At 35.8% G+C, this 27287-nt stretch overlaps 1 protein-coding gene across 3 annotated transcripts in view; it reads left to right on the forward strand.

The window, feature by feature from the left end:
• The first annotated feature begins 938 nt into the window (after positions 1–938).
• LOC106051282 (protein henna-like) overlaps positions 939–27287 on the forward strand; it is a 29412-nt gene continuing 3063 nt past the window's right edge. The window contains exons 1-11 of one of the 3 annotated variants that reach the window (XM_056032771.1): positions 939–1064; positions 16560–16688; positions 17273–17377; positions 18177–18258; positions 18488–18576; positions 21307–21374; positions 22262–22312; positions 24289–24434; positions 25208–25343; positions 26181–26307; positions 26953–27048. In XM_056032771.1, coding sequence (XP_055888746.1) covers positions 1023–1064; positions 16560–16688; positions 17273–17377; positions 18177–18258; positions 18488–18576; positions 21307–21374; positions 22262–22312; positions 24289–24434; positions 25208–25343; positions 26181–26307; positions 26953–27048 — 1071 coding nt within the window. In that variant the 5' untranslated portion in view covers positions 939–1022. Of the gene's footprint in view, positions 1065–5145; positions 5285–14447; positions 14966–16559; positions 16689–17272; positions 17378–18176; positions 18259–18487; positions 18577–21306; positions 21375–22261; positions 22313–24288; positions 24435–25207; positions 25344–26180; positions 26308–26952; positions 27049–27287 lie in introns of those variants that run through there. The other 2 variants (XM_056032772.1, XM_056032770.1) reach the window with 2 other exon arrangements.

Raw genomic sequence — 27287 nt, forward strand, 5'->3', positions numbered from 1 at the left:
CTAAAGGTGTTATTCTAGTCAAATGTGAATATTCGTTTGTTATGAATCGCACTGCTCTATTTTGTGTCTGTTCTAGTTTCTTAATGTTTTCTTGAGTTGAGGGGTCCCAAACAGAGGATGCATATTCTATTATTGGCCTAACCAAGGTTAAATAACATTTTAGTTTTATGTTCTTATTTGATTTATAGAAATTTCTTTTAATAAATCCTAATGCTTTGTTCCTAGCAAAACTCGAATCAATAAGGAAAGTTAACCAATTCGTCAATTAAATAGTGGTAATTAATTCATTTGGTTTGACTTTCTACTTTTAATATAGACCTATCGACGTGTGTGTCCAGATATTTGTTTTTAGATCCATTAATTTGTAGTTGTTGTCGCATCTTGCGTTGAAAGCTGTAAGCAGGTGTACTCTTATCTCTCAAGGCCAGATGTTGATGAATAAATTAGATTGACCCGCTAGTACGAACTAGGTTCAATATTTAAACTAGCTACCAATCGACCCCCCCCCCTCCCAAAATAAAATATATTTCGCATTTTCAACCTTCGTTCAAACAGACTCTGTATCTATGGTGTTGTGCAAGTATATATGTCATGATAACGTAACTCTTACCTTGGTAGATGCTTTCTCTAACATTATGCATGAGTTGCTTCCCTTGACCCACATTTATTCCCATTAACCCACATTTGAGGGTGTGTGCATCGGCTGTCCACTCAAACGTCAACTAGCTGGAGGTGTGCGCTATGTTTAGCCAATCGCATTTCAACAAGCTGTAATCTCGGTAAAGGTGAAGGACGAGCTAAAATATTTTACTAAAAAAAAAAAACGCATTCTCACTATCCATTTATTAAAATGAAAATAGCCAGGTATAGCAGTAAAATTTAAATTAGCTTGACACAGACAAAAAAAATCTGGGACTAACATTACTATTATCTCCCTTTTATTTTTACCCTAAAGCGGTGAGTGAACTAGCCAGGCTGAAACAGGTGTTGTGGGACAAGTTGACAACCACACAATACACACAATGGATGCAGGGCTGACCAACATGAAACCTACAGATCAAGAGGTGGGTCCTTTTTTATTTTGTTAGCAGTGTGTAGGTGTTTGGTGTTGTTTTTTTTTTAATTCAATTCCGCGAATTCAACTAAGTGATATGCACTTTTTTTTTTGTAAATAATTGTCTTCCCTTGCCATAAGGTTGGACTAAAAGTAAACCTAATACTTCTTAATGGCTGGGTAGAGGAAAAAGGAAATAGATTAATGAATTAGTGTTTTGTTTGTTGTTGTTGTTATCAGAATACTTATTCGTGAATCTAATTGGATACAGAGATTATACCGTGTGACTCCACAGCTGTTAGAAACTGCGAAATTCAAATCTTGGAACATAAGAGGCAAAGACAAAACCACATAGAAACTTGAGAGAGGATCCCTATTGCCGCCCCATATGTGTGTATGGGGGGGGGGGAGGGGGTATGGAGCGATGCTCTCTTTATCTTCTGTTAGTTGCAAAGTTTCTCTTTTAAATTGTGAGTCTTGCACTTTGTGACTCCACATTTTCAGACCTATGACCTGACTCAGAAGTTAACAATTTCTTTATAGGATCAAAATCTTTCCAGTAATGCGATTGTAAATCAAGAGAGTCTTATGCTTTTTTTTTTTTTGAATTGAAATTATGTTTGTTTGTTTTTTTTTTTTGTTTCTTTAATAGCACATCTATTCAACAGTTGCTGTTTTGTTGTTGTTGCTGTTGTTGTTTTGCAACCTGTTCTCGTCGTGTTATCGATCCCTCTTGTTCTGCATTAGGGCCTTTAGTTCTGTGTTAGGGCCTATTGTTCTGTATTAGGGCCCATAGTTCTGAAATACAGAGGAAGAAATTGTATGTAAGATCGCATTTCACTAAGCTTGATGCAGACTTCTGTTTGTCCCAAAGTTCTAGATGTAGATGCTAAGTCCAGATCTATATCGTTAGATTTGAACACAGTGTTGGTAGCACACTAAGAAACGTTTGACTTGACTCGTTTAGTATTGTGTGTGTAAGCAGGGTCCCCTTGACCACTAAATGACCGTCACGACTCAGTAAGCATGTGTACGACCACAGCTATTGTTTGATTTAGAAGCATTTGTGGGAGGGGAAAACACTGTTACTGTACAAAAAAAAAAGTTACAGCAAAAGTTTTATCTCAGGGGCACCACTGCTAACTATTTTCACAGTAAAAGTTTTAGTGACTGTTGATGTACATGTTACCCATGTCAGTTGCACTAGTGCTGATTTTATTCCCAAGCTTAGACCATCAGTCTGTAGCCAAGGATAGACGAGCAATTTTTACAAAACTTATATCAACTCACTCTGTCTGTCTGTCTGTCTGTCTGGTAAAAGGTTTGAATTTTTTCTCCCATTTTCTCGGTCCTTGTTGGAAGCGTCCCAACTGTCGAACCAAAGTGCCGACAAAGGGTGTCAGCTAGGGATCGTACACTCGCGAGACTGCACGGTTCATCATATGGGGTGCTCGTTTCCGCCGCGGACTGTCCTCTCGGCGTCATCTAGTACACTGCGTCGCCATGTTCTTGTTGGTCTTCCTCTGCGACTTGTGCCCTGGGGGTTCCAACCTATGTCTGGTTCTGTCGTCTGATATGACCTTACAATATTTTAAAACTGTGGTGTTGACATTATTTCTACTCGTCGAAACCAATACACTCGACCAATACACTCGACCAATACACTTGACCAATACACTTGACCAATACACTTGACCAATACACTTGACCAATACACTGTCCAATACACTTATCCAATACACTTTTCCAATACACTTTTCCAATACACTTGTCCAATACACTTGTATAATACACTTGACCAATACACTTGACCAATACACTTGTCCAAAACACGTTTGTGTTTGAATAGAAATGAAACTAATGAACACAGAATTATAAACAAAAACAAAAGAACAACTTTCGGACATTATCTTTTAGAATTTGGCACTTCACTACGTAGTAGGGCTGCTATGACGCTGCGCGCAAATATTCAGTCATTCATTTTTAATTACAGCAGCTAATTACATTTAAATAAGATTGCCCCAGGTCACACCAATCCTAGCTTCGATTCTGCTTTTAGGACCGACGATTTACACTATCTATATTTATAGAGTTCAGAAGACATTGTGATGAATAACTAGATCTAAAATTATCTTTCTGTTTTCGTTAAGATATGCGCACTCATGTGCAGTGAATACATATTTATATAGCATTATTACATTAATATAAGGCCTACTTTCGTGAAAAAATAATGGTAGTGAGAGAATGACTATTTCTTCATTAATTTATGTTGATTCAGACCAACGGAACGTACTTTTTGCCAAATTATGCAAACAAATCAGGACAAGATCTAAGCGTGACAAGATACATTCAGGAATGTAGGGCCAGGAATGACAGCTGACGAAGTTCTCAGGGAAAAGAAGAGGGGAAAAAAAAAGAAAAATATATTTAAGCAAACAATTATGCACGACAAAAACAATACACAAACACACATACACAACTTGTTTGTAATCTTGTATTCATGATTTTTTGTAAAGTAGGAAGATTAGTATCGGTGTAACGTAAAAATTGCGAAGACGTTTTTATAATTAAATATGTTTCAAATATTTAAATATTTATTTTGTGTGACTAGCTCTGTCAGCATAAAAAAAGACGTGAAAGTTATGGAACTTTTGTTTTGTAATAATTTTTTTTACATTGCATGATGCGCAGAAAACAAGCGCCACGACACAAAGTTCCTCTTAGGCTTTGCTAATAAACAAACTGTAATCCATTGTTTCACTCGTGTATCAGCTTTCTGTTATATTTATAGTTCACTAGAAGCTACCTTCTCGCTACGACTAGGTGTTCCTGGGTTCAGCTGTAGTTTACGAGTAAAAACACATAGCAACTCGATAACAACACAGCAACTTTAATGAGCTTCACTGCACATTTCACACGCTGGACTCTTCTTCTCAAAACTAACACACTTCCGGTCATTCGCGCATTTGTTCAAACTAACATATAAAAGTAAAAATAGATTATAAACACATAAATACATTCATGTGTGACAAGCAGTATAGAACATAATGCCGCATACTTAAGAGACCAAAGAGAGGGGTACAGTTCACACAATCTAATGCGTCGTCAAAATAAAATATGCCTATCAGTTACAGAGTAAGATAAGATAGATTAGATAAGATAATTATATTGGTTCAAACAAATGGAAATTCAGTTTGACTATAATTGTCCACCTTCTTCTAATCTATTACAATAAAAATTTAGATGCAAACGCGAACAATACACACACACATACACAATCAATGCTTTACGAATTAGGCTTCTATGTACTTCTCAGCGACAAGTAACTTTGAAACACAATCATTGAAATCGGGATATAGGGGTTTTTAAATGTTTCTTTTCTAGTCCTGGTGGAAAGGCGCCAACCACTTCGTCCAGATGTGATGTAGGCCTAACTGTGGGTTAGTGGGTACCAATTGTCTTCATCAAAGTTTATGAATTGTGGTCATCATCAAAATAGAATAGGCCTGTCAGTTTCAGAGTTTATCAAATTGAGGTCTTCGTTAAAATAGAGAAGTCGTATCAGTTTCAGAGCTAATCGAATTGTGGTCTTCATCAAAATAGAGTAGTCCTATCAGTCCTATCAGTTTTCAGAGCTTATCAAATTGTGGTCTTCATCTAAATAAAGTAGTCCTATCAGTTTCAGAGCTTATCAAATTGTGGTCTTCATCAAAATAAAGTAGTCCTGTCAGTTTTAGAGTTTATCAAATTGAAGTCTTCATCAAAATAAAGTAGTCCCATCAGTTTCAGAGCTTATCAAATTGTGGTCTTGCATGTGTGTTTTACGGCCTTATAAAACAGAATTCACCTCTAAGGATGCAATGCTTTTGCTTTCTTCCTCCCATGGACCTCTGATGGAACACCTCTTTCCACAATTTAGTCCTCACTCCTTACATGCCGAATATTTAATTGATAAGCTGCGATTTTTGGAAAACGAAATTCCCTGATTCTTAAAAAAAAACAAAACTATGTCGTACTTGACCTTCATGTAATCTATGACATAATAAATTATTTATTATCTTTCCTTTTTTTTTTTTCGTCATAATTGTATTAATCTATTTGATTGTATTTGTTTTGTTTTTTGATGTCTGGTTGTTCAAGCTTTTGTTTTTCAAACTAGCTAAGAAAAGCTGACCATTGGTGTTGGTTAATTTGATTTCAAATATGACTTTATATGACTTCTCGTTTAAGGTAAACTATATGTTTATAGAATGTTGCCATCTTTCAATTATTTCAGTTCATTTTAAATTACGTGTACGGTTTTTATCGCTTGACTTTCTAATTATGGCCTCTTTAAGCGCTAAACGTCAATACTCAGTTCATTAACAGACACTCAAACTATATCCTATGACCCTATGATATAGATCTATCTATCTGTCATACTTTCATTATTCTTGTTTGTGTTATTACTGTTATTGCATTCTATCCATCAATTAAATCAATCTTCTGGTTCAAAAATAATGCAAGGAATAATAGAAACCCCTTGTGGGCTCGGCCTCCGGTCTTGTTGGAATTGATGAAATCCAGGAGGTGCTCAATTAGCCGTGTCTCAAAAAAACCGAAGTGATTTAATTATCATCTAGCTCAGTGACGCCAAACCTCATTGACCCGCGGGCCATTTTAATCTCCGACACTCGTGTCGTGGGCCACATCAACGAAAAGGTACACAAAAATGAAATTGACCTGAATTTGAAGCTATTGACCTGAACAACAAGTCACACACCTGAATTTGAAGCTATTGACCTGAACAACAAGTCACACACCTGAATTTGAAGCTATTGACCTGAACAACAAGTCACACACCTGAATTTGAAGCTATTGACCTGAACAACAAGTCACACACCTGAATTTGAAGCTATTGACCTGAACAACAAGTCACACACCTGAATTTGAAGCTATTGACCTGAACAACAAGTCACACACCTGAATTTGAAGCTATTGACCTGAACAACAAGTCACACACCTGAATTTGAAGCTATTGACCTGAACAACAAGTCACACACCTGAATTTGAAGCTATTGACCTGAACAACAAGTCACACACCTGAATTTGAAGCTATTGACCTGAACAACAAGTCACACACCTGAATTTGAAGCTATTGACCTGAACAACAAGTCACACACCTGAATTTGAAGCTATTGACCTGAACAACAAGTCACACACCTGAATTTGAAGCTATTGACCTGAACAACAAGTCACACACCTGAATTTGAAGCTATTGACCTGAACAACAAGTCACACACCTGAATTTGAAGCTATTGACCTGAACAACAAGTCACACACCTGAATTTGAAGCTATTGACCTGAACAACAAGTCACACACCTGAATTTGAAGCTATTGACCTGAACAACAAGTCACACACCTGAATTTGAAGCTATTGACCTGAACAACAAGTCACACACCTGAATTTGAAGCTATTGACCTGAACAACAAGTCACACACCTGAATTTGAAGCTATTGACCTGAACAACAAGTCACACACCTTAAATTTGAAGCTATTGACCTGAACAACAAGTCACACACCTGAATTTGAAGCTATTGACCTGAACAACAGGTCACACACCTGAATTTGAAGCTATTTGATTAGAAACGCTTGGATCTAGTACTTACATTAATGAATTGGATATTTGAAGCTTTTTTTTTCCGCGTCACATAACGGCTTAATTTCTGTACTTAAAATATGAGCAACTTTGTAGCTAGCTTTACAACCGACTTATTTTCTTGTCTATTTTTAGTAAATATTCCTATCAATCCTCCAATCTATAGGCATAGTTAAACTATCTTTTATTCGCGGCTGGAATCAAGAATGCCGCCATATTTGCTTTATAATTCCGTTTATACGTTTTTCTTTTTGAAACAGTCACACTTTCTTTACATATCAAACATGTTGGCTCATTATCATGTTCCACACAAAGTAACGATCCGTTCTCTTTTTCTGGTAGATTCTAGAGTTCCATTTAATAAGCGTACAAATATTATAGGTCATGCTACCAATTAACTAACAAAAAATTGAGAGCCCTAACGTAGGTAAAGATACATTTGTCAACCTTTTTTTTGGGGGGATGGGGGATTTTCTAGACATTGTGCCAACATTTCGGCTGGCCGGATGGAACCTCTTCGCGGGCCGGATGTGGCCCGCTGGCCGTATTTTCGGCATCACTGATCTAGTTAATGTAAATCTCTGGAGATATGGATCGCTGCCTAGTTTGCCTATTCTTAAAGCCGGCTCTGCACGGACAATATCAGGCCGAGATGAAACTTCCTCCAAATCACGCTTCAAGATGTCCCCGTCCATTGTGTTGATTGCCGCTGTTATTCGATCTATCCATCCATCCATCCCAGAGGCGCTACAATTTATGAAGGGCTCTGGCCTGCTTCAACACATCCTTCCATTCAGATGTCTCCTGGCCCTTTCGTCTCCACGGCCTAAGCCCACGCTGTTGCAGATCTGCTTCCACATCATCAATCCTATTCGATCAAACATGTCACTGTTATCATTCACTGGCAACGTCGGAACAAAAGCTTTTTACTTAACTTACCCCCACAGGATAAAGTGAGGTCGGGGAGAGCTGGGGGGGGGCCAAGTGCAGAGAGCAAAATCTTTAACACCTCTTCTATCAGTCCACCACTGAGACACTTTTTCCTTTAGATACTTTCGAACCCAGAGATGTCAATGCCAATATAGGGAACCTTGGAAATTGAACAGTTCCAGTATATCACTGAGAACAGAATGACCAGCTCGTTGGCCACACTGGGAAAACTCTAGTTTGACCGTAATAATGTTTTAAAGTATAAAAGAAATCCTATACTCTTAAGCGAGCAATTCTAGTATTTATATATATTTATACATAAATATTATTTCGAAAAACTCTAACGATTTTCTTTAAAATTTCAAAGTATGTGCATACAAATGAGAAAAAAATTCTCAACTCGTTGGCCACAAGGGGAACACTCGAGGTCGACCGTTATATTAGTTTGAAAATGTTTTATTGTCGAAAAATTTATTTTGGCTCGAATATTTTATGAATGAACATTCTCCTTGACGTCAAAGGGAAAAAAAAAACTTGACACCGCTTACGTCACTAGGCTTACAGCAGTATACTAGAACATTTCTTTGCAAACAAGAACAAGGCCTGATTAAACATTTGCGCACTATCTTGTTGTAGATTGATTAATTATGGAACTATGGAAGATAAATAATGAAATTAAATGTTCCGATGTATGATTAACTATTGTTTTATAAATTGTTTACACTTCAATTGCGTAGAGCCATGTAGGTAGCTTTTACTTATGTTGTTATTTTGCTGGTGAATTATTACAAAATGTTCAAGCTTCGAAGTCTACTGTCTCGTACCAAAACAAAGGAAATGGTCATAAGACAGCTTCTTTAAAGCCTCACTTGCTCACACTGGACATGAGATCTAGCTTGCGGTCAACGAATTGGCGTACGCTGCCGCCTTTTTTCGTTGAACTATAAAACCTCGGTAAACCCCCGGCATGAGCTTCTTAGAATCCGACAGTCACGCTGGGGCCTGGGAAGGGCACGTATCTCGTAAGGGGGGCGAACATTTGTCAAAGGTAATCTTACTTAGTGAGCTGAAAGGTGGTCGGCTTAACAGAGATGCCCCACGGAAAAGCTTCTTTAGATTACTAACGCAATGTTTTTAAGTGTTTTTGAAAAACAAAAGGGTCATTTTACTTTGTTACAAAGTGCATGTTTTACCCTATAACGTAGAGAACAAGGAAATCCTATGCCGAACTGGGAGTCGAACACTTAGTGAGGTTGTGACTGAGCGTCGCATGAGGTTTGCGGGACATGTTCTACGTCAAAATGAATTACGCACACCAAGAGTTGCGATAACATGGAAGCCAAAACGAGGAAAGCGCAAACAGGGACGCCCTCGTATTACTTGGCGACACACCTTCATGGAAGACCTCAGAACAGTGGACACCAGGTGGAAGGAGGCTTCAGACATTGCCAGTGACAGATCTTTATGGAGACAGCTTGCCGCCCAATGCGCCGAACGGCGCGGGAGGACCTAAGTCTACGTCTAAGTAGAGAATTGGCATAACTTGATGTTTCGTATTAAAGACTTAATGAATATACTAATCTGAACGTTACCAGACGTTACACTGCAAAGACTTTCTTCCAAATCAATAATAGCCCAATAGTTTTACGCAATGTAAACCACTCGACATGCGCTGCGGTTTTCTAGACTGTATCTTATCTTATGAAATACAGAAGTCACTTCAAAAAAAGATGATTACGTCCTTCGCATGATCTGTATGGGGGACTTACGAGACTTTCTTTTCTAATCGCCATGTACATTGACATTTAGAACTAAAAGAACACGAATGCAACTTTTCGAATTGGGAGTCTTTACCCGATCCAGAATAAGTCAATCTATTTCAACAAATTATTCAAACGAGCGAGGCTCGGTCACCTGGTACTAAATTTAAGTCTGGCTAGAGAACGAGATACCATCGACCTTGACAGACTATACGTCATAGGTCAGAGGGTATTTCCGCATTCATTCAAGAGTTTTATAAATTAATGCTTAGGAACATGTTGATCGTCTTCTAAATCTAAAGGATCTTTAAGTCCCATTAGAGATGCCCAAAGATTTCAAGTTTAAAATCCCAGTCATCACCAGGATTGGAACCCGGGACCACCGGTTTGGAATGCTAGCACTTTACCGCTCAGCCACCGCGTCTTGTAGATCTATACATTCTTTTAACCAGATTTTTTTCTTGTGGGAATGGGGGAATGGAGCGGGTTAAAAAAGTAATCAATTTTTAAAATATAACATTAATTTTTAAGAGAAAAATAATCGATCTCTAAGTTTTATAAAGTAAGTACATGTACTTTTTTTTTTTAAAGAAGCAACTTATTTTTTCTTGTTCTGAATTTATTTTGAAACTGATAATGTTTTTTAGGTGTCCATGCCATGACATGGCGCTTTTAAAAAGACTACTTTCTTATCTCTTGTAAGGAATGGACGTTTAAACTGCAAACATTTGTATGTGGAAAATAGTTTGTTATGTCACATCAAGTTGGAACAGAACAATGGGGAAAGAACAAAAGAAAAACAAAAATGTTTTCACTCATCTTGTTTAAGTAAAAAGTATCTACTAATTTTCAGGACAATTTGAAATTTTATTTATCTCTCTCTCTCTCCATTTCTATCTCTCTCTCTCTTTGCAGAAATTGTAATTTAATAATTTATAAGTATGTAAGTGTATCTCTCTTTAGATTGATCTTGCCGACCTATGCGCTGAACGAAGAGTGAGCATTAAAGTCTAAGTGTATGTCAAACCCCTGACTGGCTACTCCACTAATTCACTCACCTTCACCTATCCATTAGTCTGCTGGACCGTTGGGTCACCACACCAGATGTATTGACCGTCTTTCTCCATCCCTCTCTGTCTTTTGCCTTTGATAGAATATCTTTCAATGATAAGCCCGTCCATTTTTTTTTATGTTTTCTTCATATCGCTTTCTCTGTCTACCTCTTCTTCTTTTTCCTGGTACCGTTCCCTGAAGGAAGGTTTTTACGAGCCCTGTTATAAGGCACCAGAGTTTTAGTTTGCGTTTTTTGTTATTTACAGTAGTTAGAAGTTGTGGGGTCCGGTCGCTGAACTAACCCTGTCTCTAATCTCTTCGTTTGTGATGCTGTCTATGTTAGTGAATCTAAGATCTGTTCTGTAGCATCTCAATTCCAATTCCAATTCTAGTTCGACAGAGTATGGCATGGGGCACACTAGGCGACAATAGAAAAGGACAATGTAAATAAAAACAGTAAAAGTAGGCCTAATACAGAACCTCTACAAGCAGGCCACTAGTTTCAGTGTACATCAACATTAACATTGGGGACTGGTTTAAAATCACAGTTGGGGTGAGACAAGGCTGCCTACTTTCATCTTCTCTTTTCAATATCTTCTTTGAAAGGATAGTGGAAGATATTCTTGAGGGCTTTAGAGGTTCTGTAAGCATTGGATGAAGAAGAATTACTAACTTGAGCTTTGCGGATGATATAGATGGTCTGGCAGGGACAGAAGAAGAACTAGCTGACTTGGTGATGCGCATAGACAAGACTTACGCAGCTTATGGTATGCAAGGAAATGGCAAAAAAATTATTACCAATAGCCAACAGGGCTTTAAAGGGGGCATCAGAATTGAAAAGCTGATACATTCACTCATCATTAATTATCTCACTTACACTGTATCGAAAAATATGTTGTTATTTCCCCCAAATTTTTTCCGTACCGTGTAGATCTAATTGGAATAAATAAGCATTTTCACGTTCGTTCCGCATTAGTAATGGCCACAAGGGGGCAGCACGTTATAATCACGTTGGGTAGTGTTTACAGAGTCCTAGAAACATAGGCCTACATTGTCAAAGACAGGCGAAGATGAAGAAAACAAATTGACTCCCGTAAGATATCAGTTTGTCTGCTTGAGTTAAACAAAATATATAGGTCACACGTGGGTCTAATAAACAATGTAAAATACTGCACTCCTCATTAATCATTGGACTTCATGATATCGACTTATTATTTTTATTTTTACCGTGTTTTCATTTACTCTTTTTTTTTAAATCAGTGGACAAGATCGTAATTAATACGTGTATTTCCTTAATTTTTGTAACAGAAATATCAGTATTTATGCGCATGGGTGTTGACCAAATTGCAGCAGTGTAATATATTTCTTAAAGCCAAATATACGACATTTCGAGCAAAGTGAAAAACCACAGGATATTATTCCCCAATGGAAGGGTCTCCAAAAAAAAAAAAAAAACGAATATGCATATTAAATACAAGAATAAAATTTACGGCTAAGAACAGACCTAGACGGCGATAAGAAAACTCTATGCGGCCAGAGGCAGACAACGCTTGTCTGTGCAGGTTGTGGCTTGATATCACAGCTAAGATTGAGTAGCCAGTGAAATACTGCACTCTTCCATAGTCTTCTGACTCGAGGACAAGCCTTATTTCTTTCATAGGAGAGGTTGTCAGGGACCGCTATTCTCAGCATTTTATTTTAGTTTTCGTCATCTGCCCCCGTCTTTGACTATGCAGGCCCATGTCTCGAAGCTACATTAAACGCTGCATTACGCGTAGGACGTTATCATCCTTTTTTAAGTTACGTCTGTATTTTATAAAATAAAATACTTTTATTTACGTATATTAAATATAAAATTCAATATAAAAGAAAGATAAATAAGAATGAGTGTAAAAAAGTAAGTCATTTCGCTAGTACAAATTAACTCTCCAAAAGAGGAGCCTCCACTTAGATCCGGCTATGGAGTGTCTGCAAAGATAGCCTTTCGCCAGTGATAACAGAAAATCGGAAGAAAAGGATACAAACCCACCTATGTTACGATTGTGGTGACCCCCTAAGACTTGTGGACTAGTGACAAGAAGTGTGTGACTTCTCTTAAAAACGTCAGTTAAATATGTGGAGGCCGCGGGGCAGGATTTTTGTAGAAGCTCCTACAATTTTCGAAATCTTGAATAAAGATCCACTTATAAATTAAATATTTATATCTAAAAGCGTGCTATATTTAGAAGAAGGAAATAGAGGTGCTTTTTTTTTTATTTCGCTTTTAATATTAAAAAATATTGAATAGGCATATTTTAGTTTTGAAAAGTGTATAGGCTTATTGATTTGAGTTTCTGGAGGGTAAGGCTTTTGGTAGACGCACTGTAAAAATGTGAAGAAAAAAAATGTTAGAAAATAAAAACTTAATTGTTTCTGAACCGTCGAAATTTAGATATATTTGTATCTCTTTTGTGGATGCCTTTTTTTGGTGTGGATTCCCCGGGGCTGTCGCCATCGCCTGCCCTCTTAAATCTGGCCCTGTCGCAAATATATTAGGTTTCCGCCTTTCCTAAGTCAGCTACGAGGTCTCGCCGAGCGCTGTAAGCCAACCGTTTTCTGTATTCTGAGCCTCAGAAATTCATTCTCCTGGCGTCGACAAGAAGTTATATTAATAGTCTGGCCGATATTAGAGATAGTGGGGAAATCTATAAATAGCCAGCTTTTGGTGTATTCGGTGTGCAAAATAAAGGAAGTGCTGCTAAACTATGTGTTTTTTTTTAAATTAAAGGTATATGGCACAGACTAGTATATATTATTATAGGTCTAAGACACCGATAGCAAAGAAAAAACAGACACAAATACTCTTTTATTCCCATGGCAATCAAATCATTAAATAGGAACACTCTGATATAAACTTTGTCACATGTAAATTATGAGTGAGTCTGGTGTGAGTGTACACTTTGGTTTCTTATAGTTATAATGTTTTTTTGTTTGGTGTAATGCACAAATTGTAAGACAAATTTCCATACGGACAATAAAGATTATTATTATTATTATTTGTGTGCACATTTTTAGCATTGTAGAATTAAAATATTCTAAGTAATTCCGTTTGTAGCGTCTCGGGTTTGTATAGTACTGAAACTTAGATCTTAGTCTGATGCCAAAAAAGGGGACTGTTGAACCCTTTCACCTTCTATAGGTCCTACTCCGGTCTACTAAAGTACTGAACTCTCTCCTCAGACATGCCACCAGCAATTCAAGTGTGCTTCAAACGTAGGGTCTCTGGATTGATTAGTCTACACGTGCCACGAATGAAACACATTGCCTAAATGAAACACATTCAATCACATTGCCTAAAAGTTGAAACGAAATCAAATGTGAGAGCACATCCCCTTAGTATCCGACGCGACCTAAATATTGCCGAAAGGGCATTAACTCTAAAACCTAGAAACTGATTTTACGCATCACTAGCTACAACACATCCCTCGTAAATCACCCTAATCTGTTATTGTGAAGATCGGTTCGACAGGTGGAGGGGGCTGACAATGTGGACAAATCTAATGTTTTGAAGTGCGCGCATGATGAAACCGTTAGAAACTGGATATACTGTAAAACCTCTAAATTTTTGTCTTGTTTACATTTTAAAATACTGCTTTTTCTTGACAAAACTAACCATAATCCTAAGTTAAAAACCTAGAAAATAATAGTATTAATTATACAATAAAAGGCTTATAAGGACAACTACATTTAAAAATAGCAGAACATAATTGAATTGTAATTTCAAGTCGATATTTTGGCTGATAGGTGTTTTACAGTAAGTACTCCCTTAAGGCATTTTGGGAAAAAATACACATAAAGATTTGAAATGCTGCAGAAACGATGATGCAATAAGTAGGTAAGCTTTGATTCTCTCGCACTCCAAAACCACATTATTCACAGTCCAGATTTCCTTGTAGCGCCTTATATAAGGATGAAAACAAGTTATTTCAATCAATAACCGTCACTGTTTCTCGTGAGATCTACTTTGCTATCATTGGAATTGTCTTCTGTTCAAAACAAAACGTTTTGTCCAACATTCAGCCTGCTTATTTTTTGTTCTACATTAGTCAAAATTTTATTTTGTTCTAAAAACATATATTTAAAATATATAAAAGCTATAAAATTTAAGCCTGTGGTACATTCTAACACCAGTGAAGTAAAAATAACTAGATCTAGATCTAATAGTCATTTGAATACAATGATAACAGCAACTGGACAGCGACCTAATGTGGTGGTTAACATAATCGTTTTTCGAAACAGTTTTTTCGCTGATTCTGATTCACATCTGGTGCCAATTTTCCTTTTTAATACGATTTAATAAAAAGAAGAAAGCTGTGAATTAACTTTGTAAACAAATAACTCAGTTATTTAAATAAACATTTTCGAGAGGGAAAAAATGACGCCCATTAAGCTTACGGCACTACCAGATTTTCGACCATTCTTAAGACATTCAGATTTGTTTTCAACAATAAATAGGCCTACTAATCGACACAGAAGCATGTTCGATGAGGTAAAGAATATATTGTATTCTATAAGTAAAATATGCCTTTAGTTTGTTCAACAAAGTAACAGATTTCTTAATATTATTGGATCTAACTTTTTTCATTTTCGGCTCTATTTAACGTTTCTAGGCACACTCGTGTTCAAAATAGAGAAATATTGTTATATATTTATAATAAGCAGTAATTTAATATTTCGCAAATAATATGGCGGATATAATTTAACGTATGGTTTAGGTTACGGAAACTTTTTATTCTAGAAATAAAATCTCCAAAATTAGTTTTTGAAACAGTAAGCGAATATTTTGGCTTTGCATTGTCAAGCTATAGATGTAGATTCTATCTAGATTCTACATGTGATGAACATCCTGGCCATATGATTGCGCATTGTCTTCACGACAAAAGATAACAAATGTAAAATAATACTCAAAAATAGTCTCATGCACAAAACACTGACTAAATAAGACATGGAAAGCGCTCTGGCAAACTCCTGCAGCCACTTGACCCCTAATTGCGATGGTTTTCTATCCCTTTGGATCCTGTCAGTGTGGGCAGACCTTCACTCGTAAACTTACCGCCCAGGCTTTCCTCCATCAATGCCAATGGTGAGGTCACTCCTGACAGTAATGTCTCTGAAAAAGAAACGACTTTGACTTACAAATAGCTTGTTTTGAAGATACTCTTCACACAAACTTGAACAGAAATCTATTTTTCTTTTCCATTTACTTAGGAATAATTCACACGTAGGTCTAGATCTAGGTCTACTAGTTAACTCTTTCTTTCCGTAATTATTTTCCACATTGCGGTGGAATTATTCATGTTGCATATTTGTGATTCACTACCCTGTTATGATTAAACTTCAAAACCTTTTTTGTTTGTTATCAGAAAATATTATATAAGCTATAGAATTATAGGAGAGTGCATGCTCCTCTTATATCCTCTAACACTAACTAAAGTTTATAAAACCAAAAATTAATTTAATTCAAAAGGGTCAAATCAACGTTGATATCGTCAGTTAGGAGAGAAAGAGTTAGTTCAATTGTTCTAATAATTCATGGGACGCCTCGTAGAAGTTCCGTGGAACATAGTTTAGGAAAAACTGGTTTAGAATCAGTATGTTGATCTAGTAAATGTTTGTTAATAATAGTTAATAATAAACTCCAGGTCTCTCTAGTCACATGACATTCTACTGAACCCAGGAAATCGTATAAATTATAGACATTTAGATACCGGTATACAAAATAAAATAAAATTAGACAATTACGTCCTTCTGCATCCATAATCATGGCAATTGTTTATCTGGTCATGCATGTTTGTTGGAGACTTAAACTCTGCTAGGTCATTGCTTTTCTGACTGATTTAAGCAACCCGTTCAATGCTCTAATGGCTCAAGAGGAGGAGTAGGCCTACTTGTTTGAATATGTCCTAGTGTGTGGATAAGAAATATGCCTTAATCTTTGTGTCTTTCTGAGTATTTGCAAGGTTGTGTTTTTGTATTTGTAAGTTATGGCTCATTATTATTAGTTGAGTTTTGCAAGTCATGATATGACTTTTTTTTTTTTCATTGTAGAAGTGAATAAATCTTTGTCCTGTGTTTCCTTGCAGGTTGAGAATTTACACTCAGACCCCCGCAGTTACAAACAAGACTATGAAGATAAAGAAGGAAGTACAAGCATCATCTTCTCCCTGCCAGAGAAAATTGGGGTACTTGCAGCAGCTTTGAAAGTTTTTGAAGTAAGTTCTAACTTCTAAGATTCTTAATAAGAAAGAAAGCAGTATCCCTAAGTAAGTCCATTCCTATATGTACCAAAATAGCAAATTTTATAATTACCATTTAGACATTCAATGTAACTCTTTTTTTTTTTTTTTTAAATTTTGAAAACATTTTAAACATTTGTTAAATCCTAAATTTAAACCTAACCAAACTAGACAGCTGACAATTTTCTTATAAAGGCCACAGGATACTTATTTGAGACCAAAAGAAAATCTATAGATGTAGATGTCAAAAAGAGATTCTAGACATTCTAAATCAACCACTAGCAGACAATGGTTATAACTGTGCTGGATATTGCAAAATATGTAGATCACAGCGAGGGTTTTGTAAAATATTGCTTTTCTCCTAATATTTTGGACTCAAAGACAAGCCTTGTAATTTTATGTATTTTCAAGTATATCACTTTTTTAAAACAATTTAATTTACAGCTTACTTTAATATTTGCAAGCATGTAACACCCCAACATTATATTTGTATATGTAATTATATATTTGTAAGGCAGTTTATTTGATCATTATACTAGTTTAAATTTTTTTCATTCTAGCAACATGGTGTAAATCTCCATCATATTGAGTCTAGACCAGCCAGAGATGATGCTAGAAGCTTTGAGTTTTATGTTGCTTGTGATAATCTCACTGGTGGACTTAAGGTACAGTTATTTCAATATTTAACCAGGCGGTTGTTTGTAATGCTGGCCACATGACACCCTGCTAATTAACCATTGGCCATAGAAACAGATTTCCTTTAACATCATCTGCCCAATAAATCGCAAGGTTTGAAATGGTAACTTTACTTTTTAGGCAATTTAGTGGCTGAACCAATGGGCATCAGGAAACACAGGCAGAGCTATGTAAAAAGAAATGACCATTCCAAACAAACTGGACAGTATTAACTTCCTACCCTGCAAAGAGAAATGTACAATCTTTCAACTAAGTACAGGACACACATCTCTGTTAAATTACCGTCTTAACAAAATAAATCCCACATACTTTGTAGACACAGCGCCCACACTTATGAAACTGTAAACTATATCCTATTTCAATGCCCCTTCCTAATCCACCTTAGGAAGACCCTGCTACCACTACAGCCCAACATAATCAACACCCTGAATGGCAGTGCTGAACAACTGAAGAGAACAGCACTCTATTTTTCCTTGATACAGTCTGCAAAAGAGCTTACAGCTCAGCAGCAAAAAAGCTGGCTTGAAGAAGAAAAAGAAGCAATTTAGCAAGCATATACTTTACGTTTTAAGCAATTAAGCAAGCATAGACAGTTGGCAAATGTTCTTTAAGATCCTAAAGATAAACAGTGCTGTGGAGTACTTTGTCTTAAGCTAAGACTTATGAGTCTAGGTTGTACTAATAGTGATTAAATCATTGTTGAAATAACTTATGATATAAAATGATTTTATAGTATTCAAAACATTAAACAACTATTTCTAATCATAGGAAGCTATAGAGGCACTTCGTGCTACAACAAGCAAGTTAACAGTTTTGTCCAGAAATATTCAAAATGGCAGTGCTGATGATGGTATAAAATATTTTCTTGAATATAAAACAATAATAATTCATTTTGTAAGCTTCACGTTATCTTTGTTACTTTTTGATCTTTTAATTACCACCTTTTAAAGAATATTATAAAAATTATGATTTTATTGTTTATAATTGATCTGTAAGTGTATTATCTTACTTTACCTATCAGTATGCAATGTAGTTATTATTAATTTGTTTTTACTTTGTCACATTATTATACTTTTCAGTACCCTGGTTCCCAAGGAGAATCAAAGAACTGGACAGATTTGCCAATCAAATTCTTAGCTATGGCTCAGAACTAGATGCAGATCATCCTGTAAGTTCATTAAGACTAATCTTTGAGCTAAGCTTTATTAAACCTTTTCTTTTGTAAGCTATCATTGTGTAGAATCATTGATTTCATGAAAATTGGTCAGTGGCACTGTCTATCTATAAAATATTTCACTCTGTTTTGTAGACATACAAAAAGTTACCCTTTCAGACCTTGTGGTCTATAGGGCAGATGATGTAATGGTCATCTGTTTCTGTGGCCTACGGTCAACAAGGGTGTCATGTGGCTAGCACAATGAACCACTTTTACTTTTCCCCAAATAATGTCAGGCATGGGCGTAGCCAGGATATTTTTTCGGGGGGGGTTTTGGGGGGTGAATTTTTTTCTCCCCCCCCCCCCCCCGCGAACAAAAAATTATATCTATTTATGTGTGTGTGTGCGTACAAAATCTTTATTACATTCTGACCCTTCATTCTTTCGGAAGACGCTTATTGTGCCCTATAATAGGTTCTTCCATGAGTTAGTGGAAAAATTGTAGATTCTCCGACATTACTAGTAAAGGGGTCTGGAGGAGCGCTAGGAGCTCCCCCAGCGCGGGGCAAAGCCCCGCCGCCAAGCACTATTTCTGATATTGAAAACCAACAAAATGCATATTCTGAGGTATCTACAGTGCATTTTCCTGCTATTAAAAAGTTCTATTTCAAAAACCTAATGTGTTATTCTTACTGACTTAGACCCTCCCTCGTCGTTCGGCGCATTTGCCATCAAGCTGTTTTCATAAAATTGTAGACTCCCCGCCATTACTAGCAAGGGGGTCTGGGGGAGCGCTAGGAGCTCCCCATCGCGGGGCGAAGCCCCGCCGCCAAGCACTATTTCTGGTATTGAAAGCCAACAAAATGCATATTCTGAGGTATCTACACTGCATTTTCCTGCTATTAAAAAGTTTTATTTCAAAAACCTAATGTGATATTCTTACTGACTTAGACCCTCCTACGCCGTTCGGAGCATTTGACGTCAAGCTGTTTCCATAAAAATCTGTCACTGGTAATGTCTGAAGCCTTTTCCCACCTACTATGAGGACCTCCATGAATGAGTGGCGTCAAGTTGTACTAGGATATCATTGCAACTCTTCTTATGCATAATTCATTTTGTTGGAGAACATGTCCCGCAAACCTCATGCGTCGTTCTCTCACAATCTTACTAAGGGGTCGACTCCCAGTTCGGCATAGGATTTCCTTGATTTAGAACCGATCTCTATAACTGACTCCTAAAATCTGTCTTAGCCATTTTTGTTGAGCTACATTTAGTGTTTTTCGATTTCGGTAGATGACTATTCACTGCCGTTTATTAATGGAGCCCTGCCACTGGTAAAAATGTGTAACCTCTCTTGAATACGCTCTTGGAATTAAGTGACTGTAGTTTGCTTTAGATTTTATATCGAAAAGAGAAGTTTTGACGTCAAAATCTTCTGTTGGGGGTTTTCCACCTCAAAATGCTCTGTAGGGGGATCTTAAACTCAAAACCATCTGGAGGGGTTTTAAACTTTAAAAAAAAGCCATCTGTAGAAGAAGGGTTTAAACTCAAAACCCCCGATTGACTTGGCTACGCTCAAATAATTTTAGTGTTTAATTTGCTTTTTTTTTATATTGAAGATGTACTTTTTAGCACCAAACCCCTCTGAATGGGGGGTTTAAACTCAAACCCCTTTCGGCAACGTTCATAGCATTTTGAGTGCATAATTTGCTTTTTTTCTTACACTGAAGATGTATTTAAATTTATCCTCAAACCCCACTGGAGGGGAGTTTAAACTCAAAACCCCTTTGTCTACACTCATAACATTTTTAGTGTATAATTTGCTTTGTTTTTATTATTAAAGAGATATTTTTTACCTTCAAACCCCGCTGAAGTGGGGTTTAAACTCAAAACTGAGATAAAACAATTTAGCCACGCTCATAACATTTTGAGTGAGTAATTAGCTGCTTTTTTTTATATTAAAGAAGGGGTTTATCGTAAATTTTAGACGGGGTTTTAAAATCAAAATCTTCCTTAACTGTGCTCTTGGAATTAGGGGATTTTCGTTTGCATTTTTTTTTTTTTGTTTAATAGAAGAGGGGAAGTTAACTGCAAAAACCCCAGGTAGGGGGTTTAAAACTCAAAACCCCTGGTAAGGGGTTTTAAACTCAAAACCCCTAGTAGGTTTTTTTTTAACTCGAACCCCTCTGGTAGGGGTTTTAAACTCGAACCCCCCCCCACCTGGTAGGGGGTTTTAAACTCAAAACCCCCTGGTAGGGGGTTTTAAACTCAAAACCCCTTTGGTTGTGCTAGGGCAAGTGATGGTTTAGTATTAAAATCTCACCTAAAATAAACAAAATCAAAGCAAAAAATCAGTCACTAAATTCCGACTCCCCCCCCTTCGGGGGGGGGGGGGGGGGATTTCATTTCGGGGGGGGGGTTTGAACCCCAAAAACCCCCCCCTGGCTACGCCCATGATGTCAGGTACCCATTTGAGCTGGGTAAACACAGAGGCGCCCAAAGATCCTGAAATGTAAAATCCCAGTCTTCACCATGATTCGAACCTGGGACCTTCAGTTCGAAAGCCAAGCGCTTTGCCAATAAGCCACAGCACCACCAGATTTATTAAAGCAACTAATATAATATGAAGGATTGGCTTTGTTTTATTTGTTTTATTTTGTAATAATTTATTAGTCGAATGCAACTCTTATCTTATGAAAACATCTGCTTTAAGTTTGTATAAAATATTGTTTTTTTTCCTAGGGTTTTACTGATCCAGTATACAGAGAGAGAAGAAAGGAGTTTGCAGATATTGCTTTCAATTATAAACAGTGAGTTTACAGTTTTTATTTCACAAGACATTTCTATTTACTTTCTAAAGATTTACTTTTATAGGAATAAACTAAAGCATTTTGTATTTTAACTCTTTCTCTCCGTAATTATTTTCCGTGCTTTAATGAAATCAATCATTTTGTTAATTCGTATTGTACTATCCCATTAAACTTTAATAAACTTTTTTGTTTTTATCTGAAAATATTATATTGGGTATTAAATTATAGGGTAATGGATGCTCTTTTTACACAATACAAATTAAAGTTTATAAACCAAAATTTCATTTAATGGGGTAAAATCAACGTTGATATCGTCAATTAGGAGAGAATGAGTTACACATTTATGAAACTTTTTTAATAAATCAATTGATTAGTTTATTGAATTGTATTTACTCACATACACACAAAATAACTTTTGACATTAGCCTTTTATTTTAATTGTTTTAGGGTAGATTTACTATTCTTTTGAGAATACTACGCTGTAACTAAGGGGAAGTAACAATAATAAACTTCTGGCCACATTATTTCCTAAATAGAATAACTGGCATATACTTAAATTTTAAACCTGTGCTATTAAATCTTTCCTTTTGATAATTAGAGTAATATTTTACTTGAGCAGGAACTAGTGTGCTTTTTAAAGCTGCCTCGTAATGTGGCATGCCCTCTGAAGTGTCGATTTGAGGGTTTCAGGTTCAAACTGCCAGTGCTATCTCCTGCCATCCCTGGGGGAAGGATGTAATAATCTTCAATAATAAACCTGCAAAACTAATAAAATATTTTTAAAAAAAAAGCTTTATTGAAATAATTTTTTTTTAATTTTTAAGAGATTGTTTATTTAAGATTAGAACTTTGAGGATTTTAGTGCATTTTTTTCTATCTTTTTTCAGTGGTCAACCTATTCCTAGAGTGGAATACACTAAGGCTGAAGTTAAAACCTGGTAAATATATATAAACTTCTAAGATGACTGTATTCCTTTTTAAACCTTTTTAATTACAATATTTTGATTTTACTACCTTTTCTGTGCTTCTTATGGAGAATTATTCAGCTAATTAGCTCTGTCATGAATATTTTTGCTGTTATTGAAAGTATCATAAAATTTTATAAAGCATCAGTTGGACTCCTTGACCCTGTTGCCAGGAATGGATAACATACCAACAGAACTTTTAAAACAGTGGCTCACATATAAGTAAATGTTTTAGGACAATCTGTCAGAAAATATGGAACAAAAAAACATGGCCAAAAGAATTGTCCCGATCATTTATTATTGCACTGCCCAAGAAAGGAAACTTGAGACAATGCCAAAACTAAAGAATGATAAGTGTGATCAGTCACCCAAACAAGATAATGCTAACAATAATTCTCAACAGCCTCAAGAGAAAAGCTGAGGAGTTCCTTTTGGGCTAACAGGCAGGCTTCAGAGCAGGTAGAAGCACTATTAAACAAATATTTAACATCAGAATGTTAACTCAAAAATGCCTTTAATGCCAAAAAAAAACTGGTACACAGTTTTATAGACTTCAAAAAAGCCTTTGACCCATTTCGTCATGATGGCATGTGGCAAGTGATTAGGGAGTTCAGCATAGATAAAAACATTATTGATGTTATCAAAGCCTTATATGAAAATGTGAATAGCTCAGTACTTAGTAACAATAATTTTGGAGAAAGTTTTAGCAGCTCTTTTTAACTTGTTTCTGGAGCATATTGTGATGGAAACTCTAGAAGCATTTACTTCTAGCTTGACCATAAATGAGTAGCCTATTTCCAATCTCAGGTTTGCAGGTAATATACACCTCATTGGAGCAAATGCAGACCAGGTACAAGATTTTACTTTAAAACAGGATGCTGCAGCTAGAGTAAATGGCATGGAAATCAGTGCAAAAAAAAAAGCAAAATACTAGTTTATGGTTGAGATAGTGAGAGATGTTGTATACTGTTGGGTCAAACATAACAAGAGATAGATGATCAATTAAGAGATACAAACCTGTTTGAGCTTGGCATCTGCTGCCATAAGTAAATTGTGGAAAATCTGGAGGAGTAACATAACCTTTTAAGTAAAATTAAAACTATATTCATCACTAGTCATCTCTGCACTCCTATATGGTGGTGAAAGTTGGACACTGAACGCTGAGGCTGAAAGAAGAATCCAAGCCTTTGAAAGTAAATGCTACTGAAAAATGCTGGGTGTCAGATAGCAGGAAAAGAAGAAAAATGAGTTTTTTCTTTTACAAGTCAACACTCATGGCTGGCAAAAAATGAAGAAATCCTCAATTCTGTAAAAAGACAAAAGCTGAGCTGGTTTGGTCATAAGTCGCTATCAAAAGTCATTCTTCAAGGTACAGTGGAGGAAGCAGGAAGAAATGCTCGTCCAAAGAAAAGCAGGCTGGATAACCTAAAAGAATGAACTGGTCTCCCTCTTGATGTCCTGCTAAGAACAGCTGCTGATATGGAAAAGTGGAGGGATTTAGTCAAAGCTCCCTTTTATTGAAAATCAAGAGACAGATGAGATGAATCTTGTTATGCAATTTATTAAACTTCCTCTTACAAAGAAAAATCTAAAATATTATTAGTAAGATCAAAACTTCTTTGGAATTTTAGTAATTAAAAAAAAAATTAAAACTTATTAAAGGCAAAAAGATTTTGTAAATAAAAGTATTATAAGCTCAAGATTATCCTGTTTCTGTCCATAACTAAGATAAGTCATCAATTACCAAACTAATTGTTTTTCCCTTGGTAATTAAATCATAAAATGATTGCTGAAGATATTTTATCCAATTTTAAAATGTCTGTAAATTGTACTTAAATATTTGTTTCTTTGAAATTTCTTTTGTTAATTGAATATTGCAACATTTTTCTGCCAAATCATAGAAAAAATTTGCACTGAAAAATAAAATTTTTATTATTCTTTTTCTTTAGGTCAACAATTTTCCGAGAACTCATTAAACTTTACCCAACTCATGCGTGCAGAGAGTTCAATCATGTGTTTCCTCTGTTGATTGACAACTGTGGCTTTCGAGAAGACAACATTCCACAGTTGCAAGATATTTCTGATTTTCTCAAAGGTAAAGTCATTGAACTGCAGTTATTGTAGTAAACAATTTTTTAAAATTATTATTTCTAAAATCAAAGAATGAATTACTGGTCTGTTTCAAAGAGAAATAATAAAGTATGAATCTCAATAACTGTTACATTTATATGTGTATTTATGTTAATGTATGTGGTGTGTGTGTGTTTGTTTGCTTTCTTGTAGTCTCCCTTGTTCTATTGTTCAGTATGTTCACGTTTTCACGGTTTTCTCTTAAGTGTGTCATTAGTGTGTATTAGACTCTCATGGTTGTTTGTTCTTCTCTTGTTCACGTTAATAAAAATGGAGTGTAACATTTAAACATCAGTGTTATTATTGTATTGTGATAATATGACAGTTATTATTAGCTGTTATTATAGTTAACAATTTTTAAAATTATTATTTCTAAAATCAAAGAATGAATTACTGGTCTATTTTAAAGTCAAATTATAAAGTATGACTCTCAATAACCATTTCAAAGATAAATCGAGTTCATCTATTGATTATTGTGAAACTTTTGGCCCTTGTTTTTATTACTCCCTTTTTCTTTCATCCTAGTATCAAATCAAAATCTTTGGAGGTATTTTAAGTGATGCATCAGTTTGACAGTCTTTATTGTGCTTTATCTTGTAGACTTCTTGCATAAAAAATAAAAGCTTTACAAACCTTTCAACAAGGATGCCTTTATTCACCTTTGCTTTACAAACCTTTGAACAAGCATGCCTTTATTCACCTTCAGAAAATGCTGATTTGACATTTACTTCATTACAGATTGCACTGGGTTTTCTCTCAGACCTGTGGCTGGACTTCTCTCATCTCGTGACTTTTTGGCTGGCTTGGCCTTCAGGGTATTCCACTCTACACAGTACATACGTCATGGCTCTAAACCAATGTACACTCCAGAACCGTAAGTAACAGATTTTTCTTCTCCAGTAAATGTGTCTGGGGACGGTGCTGAGTGGCAGAAAATGCATAGCTATTCATGAGATGGCCCAGTTCAAATCCCACCTTTGATCTAAATATAGGCAGCATGGAAACCTTCCTCAAAAAAAAAAAAAGGTTACAAGTTTTTCTAGCTTACCACAGTATGAGGATAGTCCTAAGGCTATACGTTACAAGGTCCAGGTCAAACTGTTGTACACAGTACATTACTGTATAGCAATAAATATTATTAGGAAAGTCTTGGATTAGGAAACTTGGATGTGCTAGATGCTGCTGCTTGTTGTAGTCAATTTCTTTGAAAAAAAGAGAGAAACTGAATAGAAGTTCACATCTTTCTTCTTATACTGAAATTTTACTATTCTGATTTAAAGTATATATATATATATATATATATGCATGTCCACCAATCTATTTCATTCATCAATAATTACACAATCTGGATCTAGGAGCTAGTTAAGATAAACAAACTTAAGAACTCTTCTATTTTGACGTATGTTATTATTTAGAAGATTAACAGTAACATTTTATAGTTCAACTGTAAAAGTTAGAAAATATAACATTTATTTGTGTGTTTATGGTATTTAACAAAAACTGAAATATTCTACACCATAAAATTAATATTATTGGTCCTTAAAACAAAATTTGTTTTTATGTTATTCTTATTTACAAAGATCAGCTGGAAACAATGTAAATAAGGTCAAAATAATTAGGTTCATCTTTATCTGTTTAACATATTCTCAATGTATAAAACACTTTGATACCAGTTTTCAACTTAACATATTTTTCTATTGCATTTTTCCAGAGATATTTGCCATGAAGTACTAGGCCACGTACCACTGTTTGCTGACCCATCCTTTGCTCAGTTCTCTCAGGAAATCGGTCTAGCTAGTCTTGGTGCACCTGATGATTACATCAAGAAACTTGCCACAGTAAGTTGAGAATTACATTTGTTTTCATTTCCATAGCATTGATCTTATTCTGGTGTCAGTTGAACTGTTTGAACTTCTAAAGCTGTTGTGTTGACTGGGTTCCCCATTGTTGATCATTTTTTAAAATGGTGACTGCCTACAGCCAGTAAGTCAAATCTAGGGTTTGATTTTTTAATATTTAAATTATAGGCTTTTTATTGTATTATTGGGAAGTGATGTGGTAACGAGCTAGGCCTTTGAACCATGTGGTCTTGAGTTCAAATCCTGGTGTCGACTGGAATTTTTAACATCAGAATTTTTAGGATGCTCCTGAATCCCTAATTGGTACTTTACTTACATTGGGGAAAGTTGGCAGTTGGTTGTTGTGCTGGCCTCATGACACAATATTAAACTGTTGACAATTGAAACAGATAAGCTTTACACCATCTCCCCCCATCTGCATAGATTGCAGGGTCTGAAATGGGTATCTTTACTTTTATTTGATATTTTATTTTGAGTGAAAATGATCATGTGACTTGCGTTATTTATGTAACAGTGTCCATGTTATATAAGACCCACAATTACAATGAACTTAAGTAATGCTCAATGTTGTGTGTAATTCTCTGTGATCAGTGGATGTTGATTTTATGCGATGTTTTTTCACAGCTGTACTGGTTCACTGTTGAGTTTGGTCTGTGCAGACAAGAAGGACAGTTGAAAGCTTATGGAGCTGGACTCCTGTCATCATTTGGAGAATTAGAGGTATTTAATGCAGTTATAATTTTGTGTACTCTCTGATCTAGTTGATAACTAAGACAGGAGACACATTGAAATAGCCAACAGATGTAGAAAATATAATTCAGTGATTGAAAATGTGCTACTAATCTCCATAATTAAAGCAATACCAAATTTACATTAGTTTTCGAGTATGATTTACTTGTCTTTAATTAAGAATGCAGACATTTTATATAGATAGCTAAATATATATATATAAAGAGGGA

This window comes from Biomphalaria glabrata, chromosome 6 (genome assembly GCF_947242115.1).
Source record: "Biomphalaria glabrata chromosome 6, xgBioGlab47.1, whole genome shotgun sequence".
Classification (NCBI taxonomy): Eukaryota; Metazoa; Mollusca; class Gastropoda; family Planorbidae; genus Biomphalaria; species Biomphalaria glabrata.